The sequence below is a fragment of the Gorilla gorilla genome, chromosome 10 (genome assembly GCF_029281585.2).
Source record: "Gorilla gorilla gorilla isolate KB3781 chromosome 10, NHGRI_mGorGor1-v2.1_pri, whole genome shotgun sequence".
In the NCBI taxonomy this organism is placed as follows: domain Eukaryota; kingdom Metazoa; phylum Chordata; class Mammalia; order Primates; family Hominidae; genus Gorilla; species Gorilla gorilla.
In genome coordinates, this window is record NC_073234.2 from 125531430 (window position 1) to 125549513 (window position 18084).

Sequence of the window (18084 nt, forward strand, 5' to 3'; positions counted from 1 at the left end):
TTTTAATCCTGCCAGAGCCTCACTACAATTGTTCCTATGCATAACCTAATTTGGAGATACTTATGTCAAAAACCTAAATTTGAAGCACAGGCCAAATGCTTGCTCATCCCAATCCCCCTACCACCCAGCCCTGCCCCAAAAACAAACAAAAATCATCACCCACGTTTGGCGCATGAATGCATGCATGCATGCATGAATGAATGAATGAATGAATGAAACATCACACGCATTTAACATAGGTTAATCATGCAGACAGTATTTTGTAAACTGCGAAGTGCAGGACTTTCGGGAAGCTTATTGTAGCGCGTCTAGGTCGGAGTAACAGTCCCAAATGCCCTCGGCTGTCTGCAGTGGCTCAGCACGTGGGCCGGCTTTGCGAGAAAGCCCGGCGCCCGTCCGCCCCGCCCCGCCCCGTCCGCCCCGCCCCGCCCCGCCCCGTCCGCGCCGCCCCGCCCCGTCCGCCCCGCCCCGCCCCGCCCCGTCCGCTCCGCCCCGGCCCCGCCCCCCAGCTCGTGCACGCGCGCGCGCAGGAGAGCGGCCGCTCCCCCGGAAGTGACGTAACTCCACGACCTAGCAACCGTTGCCAAGGAGCTCGACCCTGGGAGCGGTCTAGAGCCTGGGCGCCTCCTGGGGGGGTGGGGAAACGGTTTCGTGAGGAGAATTTGAGGTAACCTCGCCAACTCGCGGTCGGAAGCTCCTCTGAACCCCAAAATAGGAGAGAGCTCCCGTCCTCTCTCGGTCCTGATGCAGCACCTCGCAAGTGGAAGGGGTCGTCGCGGTTAAGCCCCCGGATAGGGGAATCGGGCCCCCGCTGGGATTCGAGCGGATCCAGGCCGCTCCCTGGCGGGATGAACTGTCGAAGGGCCCAGGGCAGCCCCCGCTAGAGGCCCGGTCTGGTGTGGGGTCCCCTGTCCCCTGTCCCGAGCCCGGGGAGGGGGACAGTATTTCTGGTACTCCCAGGAGGCTGCGGGTCGATGCTCGTGCCAGCCTGGAACCCAGGCAGCACGGTTTCTGTCCCAAATTGTGCCAGAGAACACGCACGTCCTGGTTTTCATTGTTCCCCGCCCCCTGCGACTCGTTTGTGGGTGAGTGCTTGGGAATTAGCGCGGCTACTTCGCGCTAGAAGAGGGACAGTAATTGCTTTTGCTAATTTTAGAGCGCAGAGCCCGCTGGGCACAGACAGCCTGCCTGTTCAGTACATCTTTGTCCTTATCGAGTGACCATTTTTGCAGGCTGGTGGGCGACTTGGGGGGAACCCAACTAGTTTATTTTGCCTTCCTGGAAACGTTGTACTAGTTTATCCAGATTTTTTTTTAAGGGAAAAAAGAATAGACCTATAGATAATTTCTAAATCATTTAAAATGAAATACATATTTCTGCACGCAAAGGTTATGACGTGGACTTTTACTTAAAATACTTTAAACAATGGAAAACTTGCACTTCCAATATGGATTTAAAAAAAAAACTTACGTAAAGGTTTTCCTTTAATAGCTTAAAGGAAACCTCAGATTTATTATAAGCCATGGTGGTTATCCTTCCTATCCTCTTTTGACTTATTTCTTAGCAATAATAATTATTTGTGCATAATTTTTCATCATTGTGGAGAAATTATCTTTTTTATTTTATTTTTTCTGTTGAGACGGAGTCTCTCTCTGTCCCCCAGGCTGGAGTGCAGTGGCGCGATCTCGGCTCACTGCAACCTCCGCCTCCCGGGTTCAAGCAATTCTCCTGCCTCAGCCTCCCAAGTAGCTGGGACTACCGGCGCCCGCCACCACACCTGGCTAATTTTTGTATTTTTGGTAGAGACCGGGTTTCACCATGTTGGCCAGGCTGGCTTCGAACTCCTGACCTCAAGTGATCTGCCTGCCTCGGCCTCCCAAAGTACTGGGATTACAGGAGAGAACGACAGCTCCCGGCAGCAATTCATTGCTTAATTCATTTTTAATCCTTAAAGCATTTACCTAGGTAAAGCTGTTTCAGCAGTTCAGAAATCAGATATTCAATTTTTTAAAAAGTTATGATCTTTCTCACTGCCAGCCTGATTTCCTTTAGATTTAGGCTTATGTTGTACTTGTGCCTGTGAACAAGTTCATTCAATCTAGTGGAAGGAATCACTGTTTTAGACACAATGGATGTTCAAAAATGGAATTGGACACAGATACGGAATTTACAGTTTAGCAGGGAAGAGAAGATGCGTACCTAAAGAACTAGCACAAGATCGGCCAGGCGCGGTGGCTCACGCCTGTAATTCCAGCACTTTGGGAGGCCAAGGCGGGCGGATCACGAGGTCAGGAGATCCAGACCATCCTGGCTAACACGGTGAAACCCCGTCTCTACTAAAAATACAAAAAATTAGCCAGGCGTGCTGGCAGGCGCCTGTAGTCCCAGCTACTTGGGAGGCTGAGGGAGGAGAATGGCGTGAACCTGGGAGGCGGAGCTTGCAGTGAGCCAAGATCGCGCCACTGCACTCCAGCCTGGGCGACAGAGCCAGACTCCGTCTCAAAAAAAAAAAAAAAAAAAAAAAAAAAAAAGCACAAGATCCAAAGTAGTGCTAGGAGAGAAGCACAGATAAAGTGTGGTCAGCTATGAAGGACAGGTGTTGGCACTGCTGCAGAACCTGGAGGATAGCTTGAGAAAGGTTTCCTGGGGGAACTGGCATTTGGTGGGCATGGCTTGAAAGATGGTTGGGGGGGGGTTGTGCCTCTTGAGATGAAGGAGGGGTGCACAGTCGTTTTAGGCAGAGAAAGCAACATTAACTAAAGGCAGAGTGATAGAAAAACTAAGGAGCAGTGACTGTTTCAATAGGCTGAAGTTTGAAGGGGTAGAAAGATGACAATTTGGAAATAAAGTTGGAAAGGGATAAGTTGTGCCAGATCATAAAGAGTCTGGAAATCCAAGAAGTTTGAGCTGTATTTTGTGCGCAATAAGGAGCGTACAGATGATTTGGAATGGGGAGAGGTGGAGACCAGGGAACAGGAGGCTGTGGCCTCATTGAAGGCCGAAGGAAATGAAGGCCTGAATTACTGTAGGGCGGCAGAGTGGATGCCTACCGGCCACACCAATAACAGAAATGGAAGAAGGGTACTTGAAGTGTGCAGCCTCTACTCAGCTGCAGTTGGTTGTGGGCATGCACAAATGTGGGCCCACTGTTGCCAGATCTGATTTTCAAGAGAAACTGGAAATATAGATTTTAAAGTAAAAAATCTCTCAATGTTTTTTGGGAGATTTGGGAGAAACATCTGTTAGGCTTGCAGTCAGGCTCCTAAAATTTAGGAGCATGTTTAATTCCTGGGTAGAAATTATGCACCGGCATGGGAGAGATGTTAATGTAGGGAGGATTTATTATTCATTTGTCCACATTAACTCAGATGATTACTGTTACACCAGATGCATATACAAAGCATTTGATGTTAAAATTAACAGTATATACTGCAGTTTTCATAGTAAAGCCATTATACTTGGATTTCTTTCAACAAAATAACCCTTTTCACAGCATTTTGTATGCCATGTAAAATTATACTTTTCATGCCTACGTTGTATGAACTTAATTCTGGTTTTTACCCAGGACTTTTGTTGCCAATATTAAGGATTTTTTTTCTATTTTTACTCTTTAGTTAAAATTATAAGACCTAATTATGAGTGATCAAATTAAATTCATTATGGACAGTCTCAATAAGGAGCCCTTTAGGAAGAACTATAATTTAATCACGTTTGATTCCTTGGAGCCAATGCAACTATTACAAGTTCTCAGTGATGTTCTGGCTGAGATTGACCCAAAGGTAAGAGTTTTCTCTTTCTTTTTGATGGGTAGCAGAAAGCCAGTTTCTCCCTCTAAATAGCTGTGAGTCTTGGGCACATTATTTAACCTCTCTGAGCTTTATTTTCCATGTCTGTAAAGTAATAGTAAATAATGCATAACATTTCTCTGCTAGCTCAAAAATAAATTATCTATTGGTACCTTATTTTGAAATTATTTCTCCACTTCCAGACATAAATAGGTTTGGTTAGGGAATGAAAATTCTTTTACAAAAGGTTTTATTGTATTGCAAGTTAGTTCATGTCTCTCATACACTGGTCCATTCCACTGGATACTTTTTTTGAAGCTTAACATTCTTAATATGAATCTTGATCTGACTTGGGTGTACCCTCACTTGGAATCTGGGGGCCTCCATCCTTAATCTGTTTTATGAAGAGACCATTGTGCTGTTAAGCTCTAGCAGAACAATTTTGTCAGTGAGTTTAAATATTGTCCTTTGTTACATATACAACAATAACATGTTTTTTTCAATTTCTTTGTTAGCAACTTGTGGATATCAGAGAGGAGATGCCAGAGCAGACAGCCAAACGAATGTTGAGCCTTCTTGGTATTCTTAAGTACAAACCTTCAGGAAATGCCACAGATATGTAAGAATCTGATCACGTATTGAGTTTTTAAAATTATGCTTTAATATCCAAATCTTCATATACTGCAATCAATCTTTTTAGGTAATACCTGGTTTCCCTCATTTGATGGCCTGAGAACATCATTGAGTTTCAAAATAACCTTAAACCTTCTATAAACAAACTCAGAAGTCTTAAGAGGGTCAGTTCTTTGCCTTAATCAAACTGTCTGGTAAATCCACTATACCATTTTATCCTTTATCTGCCATCCTAGATAAAAACAGCTTAAACACAACTTCCTTGGATATGCCAATGATATATTGAGGGCCTACTTTTTCTAATTTTCTAACTAATGTACAGACTGACTTTAGAATAGCCTTGGGGCCAGGCATGGTAGCTCACACCTGTAATCCTAGCACTTTGAGATGCCAAGGTGAGAGGATCGCTTGAGCTCAGGAGTTTGAGACCAGCCAAGGCAACATGGCGAAACGCTGCCTCTACAAAAAATACAACAACAAAAAATCAGCTGGGCATGGTGGTTGGTGCCTCTAGTCCCAGCTACTTGGGAGGCTAAGGTGGGAGGTTCACCTGAGCCAGGAGGTTAAGGCTTTGGTGAGCTGCGTTGTGCTCAATCCTGGGCAATAAAGTGAGACCCTGTCTCAAAAAAAAAAAAAAAAAAAAAAAAGATTCCTTGGGTTTATCTTTTTTAAAAAGTTATAGAAAGCAATTTGGACATTGTAAATCAGATTTTGAGAAAATGCTGTCTCTCTTCAAAGTTTACCGTTAAGTGTGTGTGTGTTTGTGTATGTGTGTTTCTCTCTCAGGAGTACTTTTCGTCAGGGTTTGGTGATTGGAAGTAAACCTGTAATTTACCCAGTGCTCCACTGGCTTCTTCAGAGGACTAATGAACTGAAGAAAAGAGCATATTTAGCTCGTTTTTTAATAAAACTTGAGGTACCAAGTGAGTTTCTTCAGGATGAAACTGTGGCTGACACCAATAAACAGGTAAACAATACATAAATGGTACATTGAAACTGTAATGGATTTCAAGGTGTATATATTCAAATACATGTTACTCTTTTTTTATTTGCTGTCTTTGTAGTTCCAAGTGGCACAAGAAGATAAAACTGTATCAGCTAATGTTCAACTATGGCCACATCTCAAGATAATGGCTTTTGCACACAAATACTGTTTTAGTGATAGGAGTATGTGAATAGAAAAAAAAAAAACCTGATACTAAGATTTTAGAATAATTTATTACTTAGCAATTGTGGGTAAATAGAATCCTGGGTTAAGTCTGCACAGCACTTTGTTCATCAGTAAGGTGACTACATAGTTTTTTATCCAAATTTGAGAGAAACAGACTATCATAACATTTAAACACCAAGACAAATGGTTTAAATTGACACTATCCCAGGCAAATTGGGACATGTGAGGTCCTGGAAAGAAGCAGGCAAAGAACCTAGGCTTGCAGTCTCAAAGCACTTCCCAATCAGACAAAGGGTAGAGATAGATTCCGGAGTTTGAAATCTCAGTGCACCTTTCTTGCCAGGGTTTTGGAGTAACATTGGGCTCTGGCATAAGGTCTTAAAGCTCTTGAGTACTGAGGATTCTGGCTGGTCTGGCTTCTGATCCTGAGATCCCTAAGCACATTGCTGGTCAAAGACTGTGGAGAGAAAGAAACTAGACTCAAATTTAAAAGGACTTTGATTTTTTTTTTTTTTTTAAAGTGCTTCTGTTTAGTGTTTCACACTTTTATTCCATAGCACTTACATAGACTGATTTGTGCCAAATTGTTGTGAATAGTTTGTCAATCTGTCTTTCCCAATAGATTCTGAGGCCCATAGAGACAGGTGCCATGTCTTATCCATCTTTATTTTCTTCCAGATTTTGTATAGTCACTTCTAATGTTAGCTCAATATTTGGATTGAATCGCAATAACCAACTGAATATTTTTATTTTTATCCATATATTTTGCTATTTGGGGTAGACATGGCAGTAACTCAAAATAGAGTCAATATTGATCTCTTAAGACAGTATTTATGCAAATAATTATGTCAGATGTCACAGTAGATGCCATGGGAGAAGCACAGCAGAATGAGACCACCTGTCCTTACCTTTGAATATTTTACACAATGTGGGAAATAGAGAAGTGTAAATGTGTACTTTCTCCTTCCTAGGCTCCCACCATCAATAAATCTGATAAAAATTAATTTATCTAGAGGAAGTTGATTAAGTCTGTTTTTTTTTTTTTCCGAGGCAGAGTCTTGCTCTGTTGCCCAGGCTGGATGGAGTGCAGTGGTGCAATCTCAGCTCACTGCAACCTCTGCCTCCTGGGTTCAAGTGATTCTCCTGCCTCAGCCTCCTTAGTAGCTGGGATTACAGGTGCCCACCACCACACCCAGCTAATTTTTGTATTTTTAGCAGAGATGGGGTTTCATGATGTTGGCCAGGCTGGTCCCGAACTCCTGACCTCATGATCCACCCACCTCGGGTTCCAAAGTGCTGGGATTACAGGCGTGAGCCACGGTGCCCGACCTGATTAAGTCTTTGCTAAATATGCTCAGCTAGTTAATGAAATAATTAATGGTAATAAAGACATACTAGTTCTTGAGGCATATCTGACAGGTATCTCTCTCTCTCTATATATATGTATATACATATACATATATATATAAAATGAGAAAGAGATATACACACACACAGTGATTTACAATATATAATGATTTACACATTTAGCCAGTCATTTCAGGAATCCTAATAAAAATACATATTATCTTTTGGAATGAAGGGTCTTATAATTAATAATTTGTAGATTTAAGATATGATCAATCAAGAAAAATATTATTCTGTCATTCCCCATCAAAATAACTTTTTGGCCAGGCACAGTGTCTCATGCCTTTAATCCTAGCACTTTGGGAGGCCAAGGTGGGCAGATTGCTTGAGCTCAGGAGTTCGAGACCAGCCTGGGCAACATGGTGAAACCCATCTCTACAAAAAATAAAAAAATTAGCCCAGCATGGTGACGTAAGCTTGTAGTCCCAATTACTTGGGAAGCTGAGGTGGGAGGATCACCTAAGCCCAGGGAGGTCGAGGCTGCAATGAGCTGTGATCGCACCACTGCACTCCAGCCAGGGTGACAGAATGAAACCCTGTCTCAAAAACAACAACAAAAAACTATTGTAAAAAATTTTTAGGTAACAGGATTTTTTTCATTCATTCAATTACTTTTTTTTGTTTGAGACAGAGTCTCGCTTTGTCACCCAGGCTGGAGTGCAGTGGTGTGATCTCGGCTCACTGCAACCTCCACTTCCCAGGTTCAAGCAATTCTCCTGCCTCAAGCTCCTGAGTAGCTGGGATTACAGGTGTGCACCACTGTGCCCAGCTAATTTTTTGTATTTTTAGTAGAGACAGGGTTTCACCATGTTGGTCAGGCTGGTCTCGAACTCCTGACCTCAAGTGATCTATCTGCCTCAGCATCCCAAAGTACTAGGATTACAGGTGTGAGCCACCGCACCTGGCCCATTCAACTACTTTATGTTAAACACCTCCATGGGTTATGCACTGTGCTAGGCCCCAGGGATACAAGGGTGTACACAATGAATATGATTCTTTTCCTCTTGGCTCTCACTATATGATGGAGGGAGACAGACAGAAAATTATAATAGTCAGTTATAATTGTACATGATATCTACTCTGATAGGATAGATAAAGGGCCAGAGAAGGCTTCTCTGAGAACAGTAGAATCTATGTGAAGACTTGAAGGATGAAAAGGAGTTGCTTAAGTTGTGGGTGAGGGAGTCATAGATGTATAAGCTGGACGCGAGAGCATGGAATGTTCAGGAACTCAGACATCAACATAGCTAGAGTGTAGAGTGTGAAGCAGGAAAGTAACCAGAAATGAAGATAGAGAAGTATTTAGTGTTAAGATGGTAGAGATGTACTTTTTTTTTACCCTATATAAATGTATAAGGATGTGTTTTTGTGTTTTTAATGCTGTTCTTACAATGACTTAAGTAATCGCTGTAAGTTAATAGATAACCTAATTAAGAAAACTCTATGGCTAGGCGCGGTGGCTCACGCCTGTAATCCCAGCACTTTGGGAGGCCAAAGCAGATGGATCATGAGGTCAGGAGTTCGAGACCAGCCTGAACATGGTGAAACCCCCGTCTCTACTAAAAATACAAAAATTAGCCGGGCGTGGTGGCGTGCGCATGTAATCCCAGGTACTCAGGAGGCTGACGCAGGAGAATCGCTTGAATCTGGGAGGCGGAAGTTGTAGTGAGCCGAGATCGTGCCACTGCACTCCAGGCTGGGCGACAGAGCAAGAGTCTGTCTCAAAAAAAAAAAAAAAAAAAAGAAAGAAAACTCTACTGTATCTAGTTATTAGTTTATAATTTCTTAACTTATTCTTCTAGTATGAAGAGTTAATGGAAGCCTTTAAAACTTTGCATAAAGAATATGAGCAGCTCAAGATATCTGGATTTTCTACAGCAGAAATAAGAAAGGTAAAGGAAAGAAAACATAGTAACAATTTTTTTGGGATTTGAATAATATTGGATTTAGCATTTTATTAATTCAGTATGAGTCTTAAGACTATATGGAGACTAGTGATAGCAAATGGCACATTTTACTTTGTGGGGGGACCTTTGATAGTTCCTCACTGATGAAATTGGTGAGACTGGGGTAAATTCACAATGAGTAGTTACTTACAGTACGGAAGAAGAGTGATATTTGTCCATCTACTGTTCCTCCATTATGTCCTGTAAGTAAACCAGAATAATGACAAGAACCTAGAGTCTATATTTTAATTTCATTCATTATTACTAAAGCTTTCTCTCTCTTTTTTTTTTTTTTTTTTTTGAGACAGGGTCTCACTCTGTCATCCAGACTGGAGTACAGTGGTGTGATCACAGCTCACTACAGTCTCGACATCCCAGGTTCAAATGATCCACATGCCTGAGCCTCCTGAGTAGCTGGGACTACAGGCATGCACCACCATGCCCAGCTAATTTTTGTATTTTTTTGTAGACGGGATTTTGCCATGTTGCCCGGGTTGGTCTTGACCTCTTGGGCTCAAGCTATCCTCCCACCTTGGCCTCTCAAAGTACTGGGATTATAGGCATGAGCCACTGCTGCACCTAGCCTTTATTTCTTGTTTAATCATATTTTCTAAATTTTCTACAAAGCATATGTTCAAGAATACTTTAGTAGGCCAGGCATGGTAGCTCATGCCTGTAATCCAAACACTTTGGGTGGCCGAGGCTGGAGGATCATTTGAGCCCAAGAGTTTGAGACCAGCCTGGGCATGATGGCAAGATTCTGTCCCCAGAAAAAAAAAAAACAAATTAGCCAGGCATGGTGGTGCACGCCTGTAGTCCCAGCTACTCAGGAAGCTGAGGCAGGAGGATCACTTGAGCCTGGGAGTTCAAGGCTGCAGTGAGCTGTGATCATACCACTGCACTCTAGCTGGGTGACAGAGTGAGAACTTGTCTCAAAAAAAAAAGAAAGAAAAAATAATTCACTCATAATCTCATTCTCCAGAGACAACTATGGTTGACATTTTGATAAATATATTTAAATCTTTTTCTTGGTATTCTGTAGATAAATGTTGTAATCCGCCTCTTTCAATTAATGTCATATCATGACTTTTTCTCATGTCATTAAACATTCTTCTGCATGATTTTTAATGACTTTCATTGTATTATGTGGTGATTTATTTAACAATCCTCATACGTTTTGGTCATTTCCAAATTGTAGATGTAACTTGCATTAATGAGAATCTTTACAGAGGATGTCTTTTCATGAATGTTCTATTTGGACAAATCATCAGATATAAAATTACTGGGCTAGAAGGGATGAACATTTATTTTAAGATTTTTTTTTTGAGACGGAGTCTCACTCTGTCGCCCAGGGTGGAGTGCAATGGTGCAATCTTGGCTCACTGCAACCTCCACCTCCTGGGTTCAAGCGATTCTCCTGCCTCAGCCTCCCAAGTAGCTGGGATTACAGGCACTTGCCACCACGCCTGGCTAGTTTTATATTTTTAGTAGAGACAAAATTTCAACATGTTGGCCAGGCTATATTTTAAGACTTTTGATATTGTTCTTCAGTACAGTGCTATCGGTAATGAGTAAGAGTGCCCATTTTTCCAAATTCTATCAATACTGACTACCATGTATATTTTACCTTTACTATTACTGTGATAGTTAAGCTATTAGTTTTTTAGATTTAGGAAGGAGTTTTTTTATTTGTTTGTTTTTATAACAAAATACTATGAAGCTGGTTAACAGGAAGGAAGTTTATTTTTGAAGTCTATTTTCAGAGACGGAATTGGTTCATTGGAAAAACCAGGCACAAACTTATGTCATGAAAATACCATAGCCTTAAAAATAATTTTGATGGAAAATTGGCAAAATATATGGCTTGGTATTTAACAGAACAGATGGGATGTCAGCAGCTGTTGTTCATGTATTTAGACCTGCACACTTTCCATTATAGAAAATTTTTCAAAAATCATGTGCCCATATTTGGAATCAGAACACAAATGTGCTGGTTGGCAGCTTTACCTTGCTGCATTATAACCGGTTTTTGTTGCATTTCTGGATGAACACCAAGCTGCCAAAAAAATTACCCTGCATAAGAAGCCCTGGGGGAAAAATAGAAATGACCTTCATCCAAAAGAGGATCTTGGTTGTTAATGCTGTGGTTATAAATGATGAAAATGTTAGATGCATAATCAAAATAAAACCTTATCTGTTTCCTACAGACTGAGAATACTTTTTCTTATAAGGTCTTCTTTGCCACTTTTTAGGATATCAGTGCAATGGAAGAAGAAAAGGATCAGCTCATTAAGAGAGTTGAACATTTGAAGAAAAGGGTAAGGCAGAATTAGTACTGTAAGACTTTGGCCCCAAGTCCCAAGGACTTGCAAAGATTTAGGAATGCAAATAAAGATTCAGCCAAGCATGAGTGTACATCTGAGGATGGACTCAAATAACATTGACGAAAAGGGAATCTCTCTAGGCAGTAGCCCAGCACTTTCAAGGACCTGGAGCCTAGAGCTTTACTGTCATCTCTAGGGAGTACTGTTTACCAAAAGGAAATGATAAGTGGATGTCTGAGTCACATGACATTTAATTTTTTTCTTCAAACCTGACAGTAACATGTACTACTTATTCCCTTACTGTAGGTTGAGACAGCTCAGAATCATCAATGGATGCTTAAAATAGCAAGGCAACTTCGAGTTGAAAAAGAGAGAGAAGAATATCTTGCACAACAGAAACAGGAACAAAAGAATCAGGTATCCACATAAAAGTTTATATTCTCAGTATGAAGGAAATAGTTCCTTCTCATAATCCAAATGTAAAGAAAAGAGTTTTAAAATTGTAGATGTTCACGTTCCTTTTGCTAACATAATGGAATACTCTTTTAATTAAGATAAATATTTCAGGCCGGGTGCAATGGCTAACACCTGTAATCCCCGCACTTTGGGAGGCTGAGGCGGGCAAATCAGGAGGTCAAGAGTTCAAGACCAGCCTGGCCAGCACAGTGAAACCCTGTCTGTACTAAAAATATAAAAATTAGCTGGGCATGGTGGCACATGCCTGTAGTCCCAGCTACTCCAGAGGCTGAGGCAGGAGAATCCCTTGAACCCAGGAAGTGGAGGTTGAGGTGAGCTGAGATCACGCCACCACACTCCAGCTTAGGCAACAGAGTGAGACTTTGTCTGAAAAAAAAAAAAAAAAAAGATAAATATTTTGTGGCAACAACAATACCACTTTTTGGGTTTTATACTCTGAATTGTATCTATACACTGTCTTTTGGCCTATGCTTACCTCGCGTTGTTCCAAAATTACAGAAGAGTCATTGTAATGTTAACAGTAAGATTAACTGCTAATAAAACTTCTAGAATCTCTACAAGATGCCTTTAGATTCCAGGGCTATGAGACCATTCTTTTTATTCCAGTGATCACAGTACCCTCTGCAGTTTACTACAATGGCAAATAAGTCATGAAAAGGCTCAAAATCACCTACACTCCATGTTTTTAAACTTTGCCTTAAAGAAAAATAATTTGCTCAGAAATTATTACTTTTACTTATTAAAAATCTATTTTAAAATCTGAGTAGACTTATACATTAAAATATATTTCACATAAGCTTCATTTACTACTAAATCAGCAGTTTAAATGTTTGATTCTGCTGGCATTTGACTTGGCATCGAAGTAGTTTCACTGCAGCAGTAAGCTGCATCGCCTAAGCCCTGAATGGTTACTTGGCGTTGGTTTGTGATTCTGAAACATCACTATATCAATGTTAACATTACTTGGCCTTAAGAAAACCATGTATAACAAGAAAAATCTGGTGTGTGTGTTTCTTTGATAAGTATTTTTCCTTAAACCGCAAATTCAGTAAATAACTAAAGAAAAATTTCTGAAAACTTCCTTAAAAAATGTATGTGAAAAGGTATTGAGAGAACCAGTTACATTTTGGGTTTAATATGGGAATTTTCCGAGTTCTTATTATTTGTTCCTTTTATATCATAAGAATTATATGGAACTTGTATTTTTCATTGCTTGCCTAAGTGAGAGGTAAGCTTCAGTAGACTAAGCAAGTAATCTATTTAATTGTATTTTAAAGCTATTTCATGCAGTGCAAAGATTGCAAAGAGTACAAAACCAGCTGAAAAGCATGCGCCAAGCTGCAGCAGATGCAAAGCCTGAAAGTAAGTGGAAATTATTATATGGTATAGGTGATTAGAAAATATTAATTTAAATCAAGATCTTCCTAAAAAATCAATTTGTGAGAATTAGTTATCATCAAGTGATGTCTCAGCATTTTGGAACATCATTTCCTAGCTGGAGAAGGAGAGCCCTGATAAAGACATCCCTGGGTTTTCACCAGATGTTTTTAAAAATTCCTAACCAGATGGCCGGGTGCAGTGGCTCATGCCTATAATCCCAGCACTTTGGGAGCCCGAGGTGGTGAGAGGTCAGGAGTTCGAGACCAGCCTAGCCAACATGGCGAAACCCCATCTCTACTAAACATACAAAAATTAGCAGAGCGTGGTGGTGGGCGCCTGTAATCCCAGCTACTCAGGGGGCTGAGGCAGGAGAATCGCTTGAATCTGGGAGGTGGAGGTTGCAGTGAGCCGAGACCGCGCCACTGCAGCCCAGCCTGGGCGACAGAGTGAGACTCCATCTTAACAGCAACAACAAACGATTCCTAACCAGTTTTTCGCGTCAGAGAGTGAAGATAATGAAAACAATTGTGGAGGGAGGCTGTCTGGTTTGTGCTTGTATAAAGGACTTAGCATGGCTGGGCGTGGTAGCTCACACTTATAATCCCAGCACTTTAGGAGGCTGAGGTGGGTGGATCACTTGAGGTCAGGAGTTCGAGACCAACCTGGCCAACATGGTGAAACCCTGTTTCTACTAAAAGTACAAAAAAATTAGCTGGGCATGATGGCATGTGCCTATAATCTCAGCTACTCAGGATGCTGTGGCAGGAGAATTGCTTGAACCTAGAAGGCAGAGGTTGCAGTGAGCCGAGATCGCGCCATTGTACTGCAGCCTGGGCGACAGACTGAGACTCTGTCTCAAGAAAAATAAATAAATAAATAAATAAATAAAGGACTTAGCATGGACGTTGTGAAAATGATGGTTGGAAAAATTATGAATCATTGTTTTAAAGCCAGGGCTATAAAGAAAAAGAATAGAATGCTGGATCCTTAAAACCGAGTGTTTTTCATATTTTGGTTTGTAGAATAACAGTGCTAATGACGTAGGTATCTCTGGCTCTGTTCTTACATTAGCTTAACACAGAGGATAAACTGTCCTAACAGCCCAGATTACACCACCAGATCCATCCTAGGCATTTTACAAAGCATTTTTGCTTGTCAGAAGAAAGACCACGCAAACTGAAAGAGCAGCGGAAAGCTCTCATTTGTACTGGAGAACTATCCCAATGTAAATAGCTGATAGAGGGTTAATTCATCTTTCTGTAGTAATCTATGAAATTCTACAAGAGCAGGGAGCAGGAGGTTAAGGAGTTCCTACTTCGTTGACATCTTTCTGGGAAGTGGAAAGTGATCTGTTCACAGCCTAGGAAAAGGGTAGATTAAACATATTTAATTGATCCAGGTATTTAGTTTAATAAGCTCTAACTTTTCAGTAACAAAAAAGGCTTACAAAAGCTAATGCTTACTTAAATAACAAAAAGTACTTTTAGTATGACAGTGTAATTTGTCTTTTTGCAGAGTAACAGCTATATTATAAAACATTCACTGAGGTTAATCGTTTTTTTTTTTTTTTTTAGATGGAGTTCCACTCTTGTTGCCCAGGCTGGAGTGCAGTGGTGCAATCTTAGCTCACCGCAGCCTCCGCCTCCCGGGTTCAAGCGATTCTCCTGCCTCAGCCTCTGGAGTAGCTGGGATTACAGGTGTGTGCCACCACGCCCAGCTAATTTTTGTGTTTTTAGTAGAGACGGGGTTTCTCCATGTTGGTCAGGCTGGTCTTGAACTCCCGACCTCAGGTGATCCGCCCGCCTCAGCCTCCCAAAGTGTTAGGATTATAGGCGTAAGCCACTGGGCCCGGCTGAGGCTAATCATTGTTATACTCCACACATTTGTGAGATTTATTACATAAAAGAAGACACTCATTTGATTATAGTAGGATCAGTGAGATGTTTTCAAAGGGTTTTTAATATAAAAGTTTGCTGACATCTTAGTGACCTTGTATTTAATTTACCCAGGATTTTGAAAGATAATGCTTTTAAAACTTTTCATAGAAACATATGACTATTTTTCAAGGTCTAAGTTAAATTTTTTAAGAGAGTAATTTAAAATTTGATGGAAACTTGGTTTTTATGTTTTAAACAGCTTTATTGAGGTAAAATCGACATATAATAAACCACACAAACCCTGGTGCAGTGGTTCACACTTGTAATCCCAACATTTTAGGAGGCAAAGGCGAGCAGATCACTTGATCCCAGGAGTTCAAGACCAGCCTGGACAACATGGCAAAACCCTGTCTCTACAAAAAAATACAAAAATTAGCCAGGTGTGGTGGTGCACGCTTGTAGTCCAGCTACTTTGGGAGGCTGAGGTGGGAGGATCACTTGAGCTCAGGAGGTGGAAGTTGCAGTGAACTGAGATTGTGCCACTGCACTCCAGCCTGGGCAACAGAGGGAGACTCTGTCTCAAAAAAAAAAAAAAAAAAAGAAAAAGAAAAAAGAAAAGAAAAAGCTGCATGTATTTGGTGTGGTTCAGCGACTCACACCTATAATCATACTCCTTTGGGAGGCCAAGGTGAGAGGATCACTTGAGCCCAGGAGTTTGAGACTAGCCTGGGCAACATAGCAATAACCTATCTCTACAAAAAATAAAAAATTATTTGGGAGGCCAAGGCGGGTGGATCACAAGGTCAGGAGAGCGAGACCATCCTGGCTAACATGGTGAAACCCTGGCTCTACTAAAAAAATATAAAAAATTAGCCAGGCATGGTGGCGGGTGCCTGTAGTCCCAGCTACTCGGGAGGCTGAGGCAGGAGAATGGCGTGAACCCGGGAGGCAGAGCTTGCAGTGAGCTGAGATTGCGCCACTGCACTCCAGCCTGGGCGACAGAGTGAGACTCCATCTCAAAATAAACACATACATACATACATACATACATACATACAATAAAATAAAATAAAAAATAAAAAATTAGCTGGGCATGGTGGTACATGCTGATAGTCCTAGCTATCCAGGAGCCTGAGGCAGGAAGATCACTTGAGCCCAAGAGTTTGAGGTTAAAGTGAGCTATGATTGTGCCACTGCACTCCAGCCTAGGTGACAGAGTAAGACTTTGTCTCAATAAATAAATAAATAGCACATATTTAAAATGTATTAAAAAATTTTTTTTTTAATTTTACTTTAAGTTTTGGGTTACATGTGCTGAATATGCAGGTTTGCTACATAAGTATACATGTGCCATGGTGGTTTGCTGCACCTATCAACCTGTCATCTAGGTTTTAAGCTCCGCACGCGTTAAGTATTTGTCTGAATGCTCTTCCCCTTTCCTCCCATGCCCTAAAGTGTATCCTTGATTACTTTTGACATACACATACACTGGTGAAACCATCAGCTTTTAATCAAGATCACAAACCTATCCATCACCCCAAACATTTCCATTGACTCTTTTTAATGTCTCACTCTTGCCCACTTCTGCCTTTCTGTCCCTCCCCAGGCAACCATGGATTTGCTTTCTGTCACTATAAATCAGTTTATATTTGCTAGAATTAGAAACTTTTTTTAAATAGAGAAAATATTATTTGAGAATTTTAAATCTTTAAAAACATTTTAGTCTTTGATTCCATGCATCTCTAATTACATGGGGTACACTTAAGAACCTGAGGATGGAAAAGCTGGTCATCTAACAGACAAAAGAAGTCAGGATGTAGATTTAATCGAAAACCACATAGGAATGACTGACTAATTACAGTGTGATTTATTTATTTTTATTATTTATTTACTTATTTATTTATTTTTTTGAGATGGAGTTTCACTCCTGTTGCCCAGGCTGGAGTGCGATGGCGTGATCTTGGCTCACTGCAACCTCCTCCTCCCAGGTTCAAGCCATTCTCCTGCCTCAGCCTCCCAAGTAGCTGGGATTACAGGCATATGCCACCACGCCCGGCTAATTTTATATATTTTTTTAGTAGAGACGGGGTTTCTCCATGTTGGTCAAGCTGGTCTCAAACTCCTGACCTCAGGTGATCCGCCCGCCTCAGCCTCCCAAAGTGCTGGGATTACAGGCGTGAGCCACCACGCCTGGCCTATTTTTTATTTTCTGAGACGGAGTTTTGCTCTTGTTGCCCAGGCTAGAGTGCAATGGCATGATCTTGGCTCACCACAACCTCTGCCTCCCGGGTTCAAGCGATTCTCCTGCCTCAAGCATCTCTACAGCCTCCGGAGTAGCTGGGATTACAGGCATGAGTCACCATGCCCGGCTAATTTTTTGTGTATTTAGTAGAGATGGGGTTTCTCCATGTTGGTCAGGCTGGTCTCAAACTCCCAACCTCAGGTGATTCGCCTGCCTTGGCCTCTCAAAGTGCTGGGATTACAGGTGTGAGGCACCACGCCCAGCCTACAGTGTGATTTATTAAACACTTTCTCTTCTCTTCCTTTCTCTAATCCTGAAAAAAGAAGGAATAGTGAAGTAGTGAATGGAAAACTTAGAATTTGCAGTTAATAAAATTTTACATGTTAATATATGGTTAGCACAATGGAACTAAAAATAGTTTTAAGGCTTTGGGCCAGATGTATTATGCAATCTATTACACAGATTACTTAAACCAGAAACCCCATGTGTTAAAAATTCGAGCCAGGCCAGACGCAGTGGCTCACGCATGTAATCCCAGCACTTTGGGAGGCCCAGGCAGGCGGATCACTTGAGGTCAGGAGTTGCAGACCAGCCTGGCCTTAACATGATGAAACCCTGTCTCTACTAAAAATACAAAAAATTAGCCGAGCTGGTAGTGTGCGACTAATTCCAGCTACTCAGGAGGCTGAGGCAGGAGAATCGCTTGAACCCAGGAGGCAGACAGAGGATGCAGTGAACCCAGAATGCACCACTGCACTCCAGTCTGAGTGACAGAGCAAGATTTCATCTAAAACAAAAAACAAAAAACATTCAAGTCAGAATTTGTAAATGTGTAAATGGAA

General features: G+C 41.5%; 1 protein-coding gene across 4 annotated transcripts in view; it reads left to right on the top strand.

The window, feature by feature from the left end:
* The first annotated feature begins 475 nt into the window (after positions 1-475).
* Positions 476-18084, top strand: part of IFT81 (intraflagellar transport 81) — a 97258-nt gene continuing 79649 nt past the window's right edge. The window contains exons 1-8 of one of the 4 annotated variants that reach the window (XM_004053880.3): positions 476-667; positions 3615-3779; positions 4301-4404; positions 5205-5385; positions 8799-8888; positions 11195-11260; positions 11573-11683; positions 13021-13105. In XM_004053880.3, coding sequence (XP_004053928.2) covers positions 3636-3779; positions 4301-4404; positions 5205-5385; positions 8799-8888; positions 11195-11260; positions 11573-11683; positions 13021-13105 — 781 coding nt within the window. In that variant the 5' untranslated portion in view covers positions 476-667; positions 3615-3635. Of the gene's footprint in view, positions 1086-3614; positions 3780-4300; positions 4405-5204; positions 5386-8798; positions 8889-11194; positions 11261-11572; positions 11684-13020; positions 13106-18084 lie in introns of those variants that run through there. The other 3 variants (XM_004053881.5, XM_055359021.2, XM_055359022.1) reach the window with 3 other exon arrangements.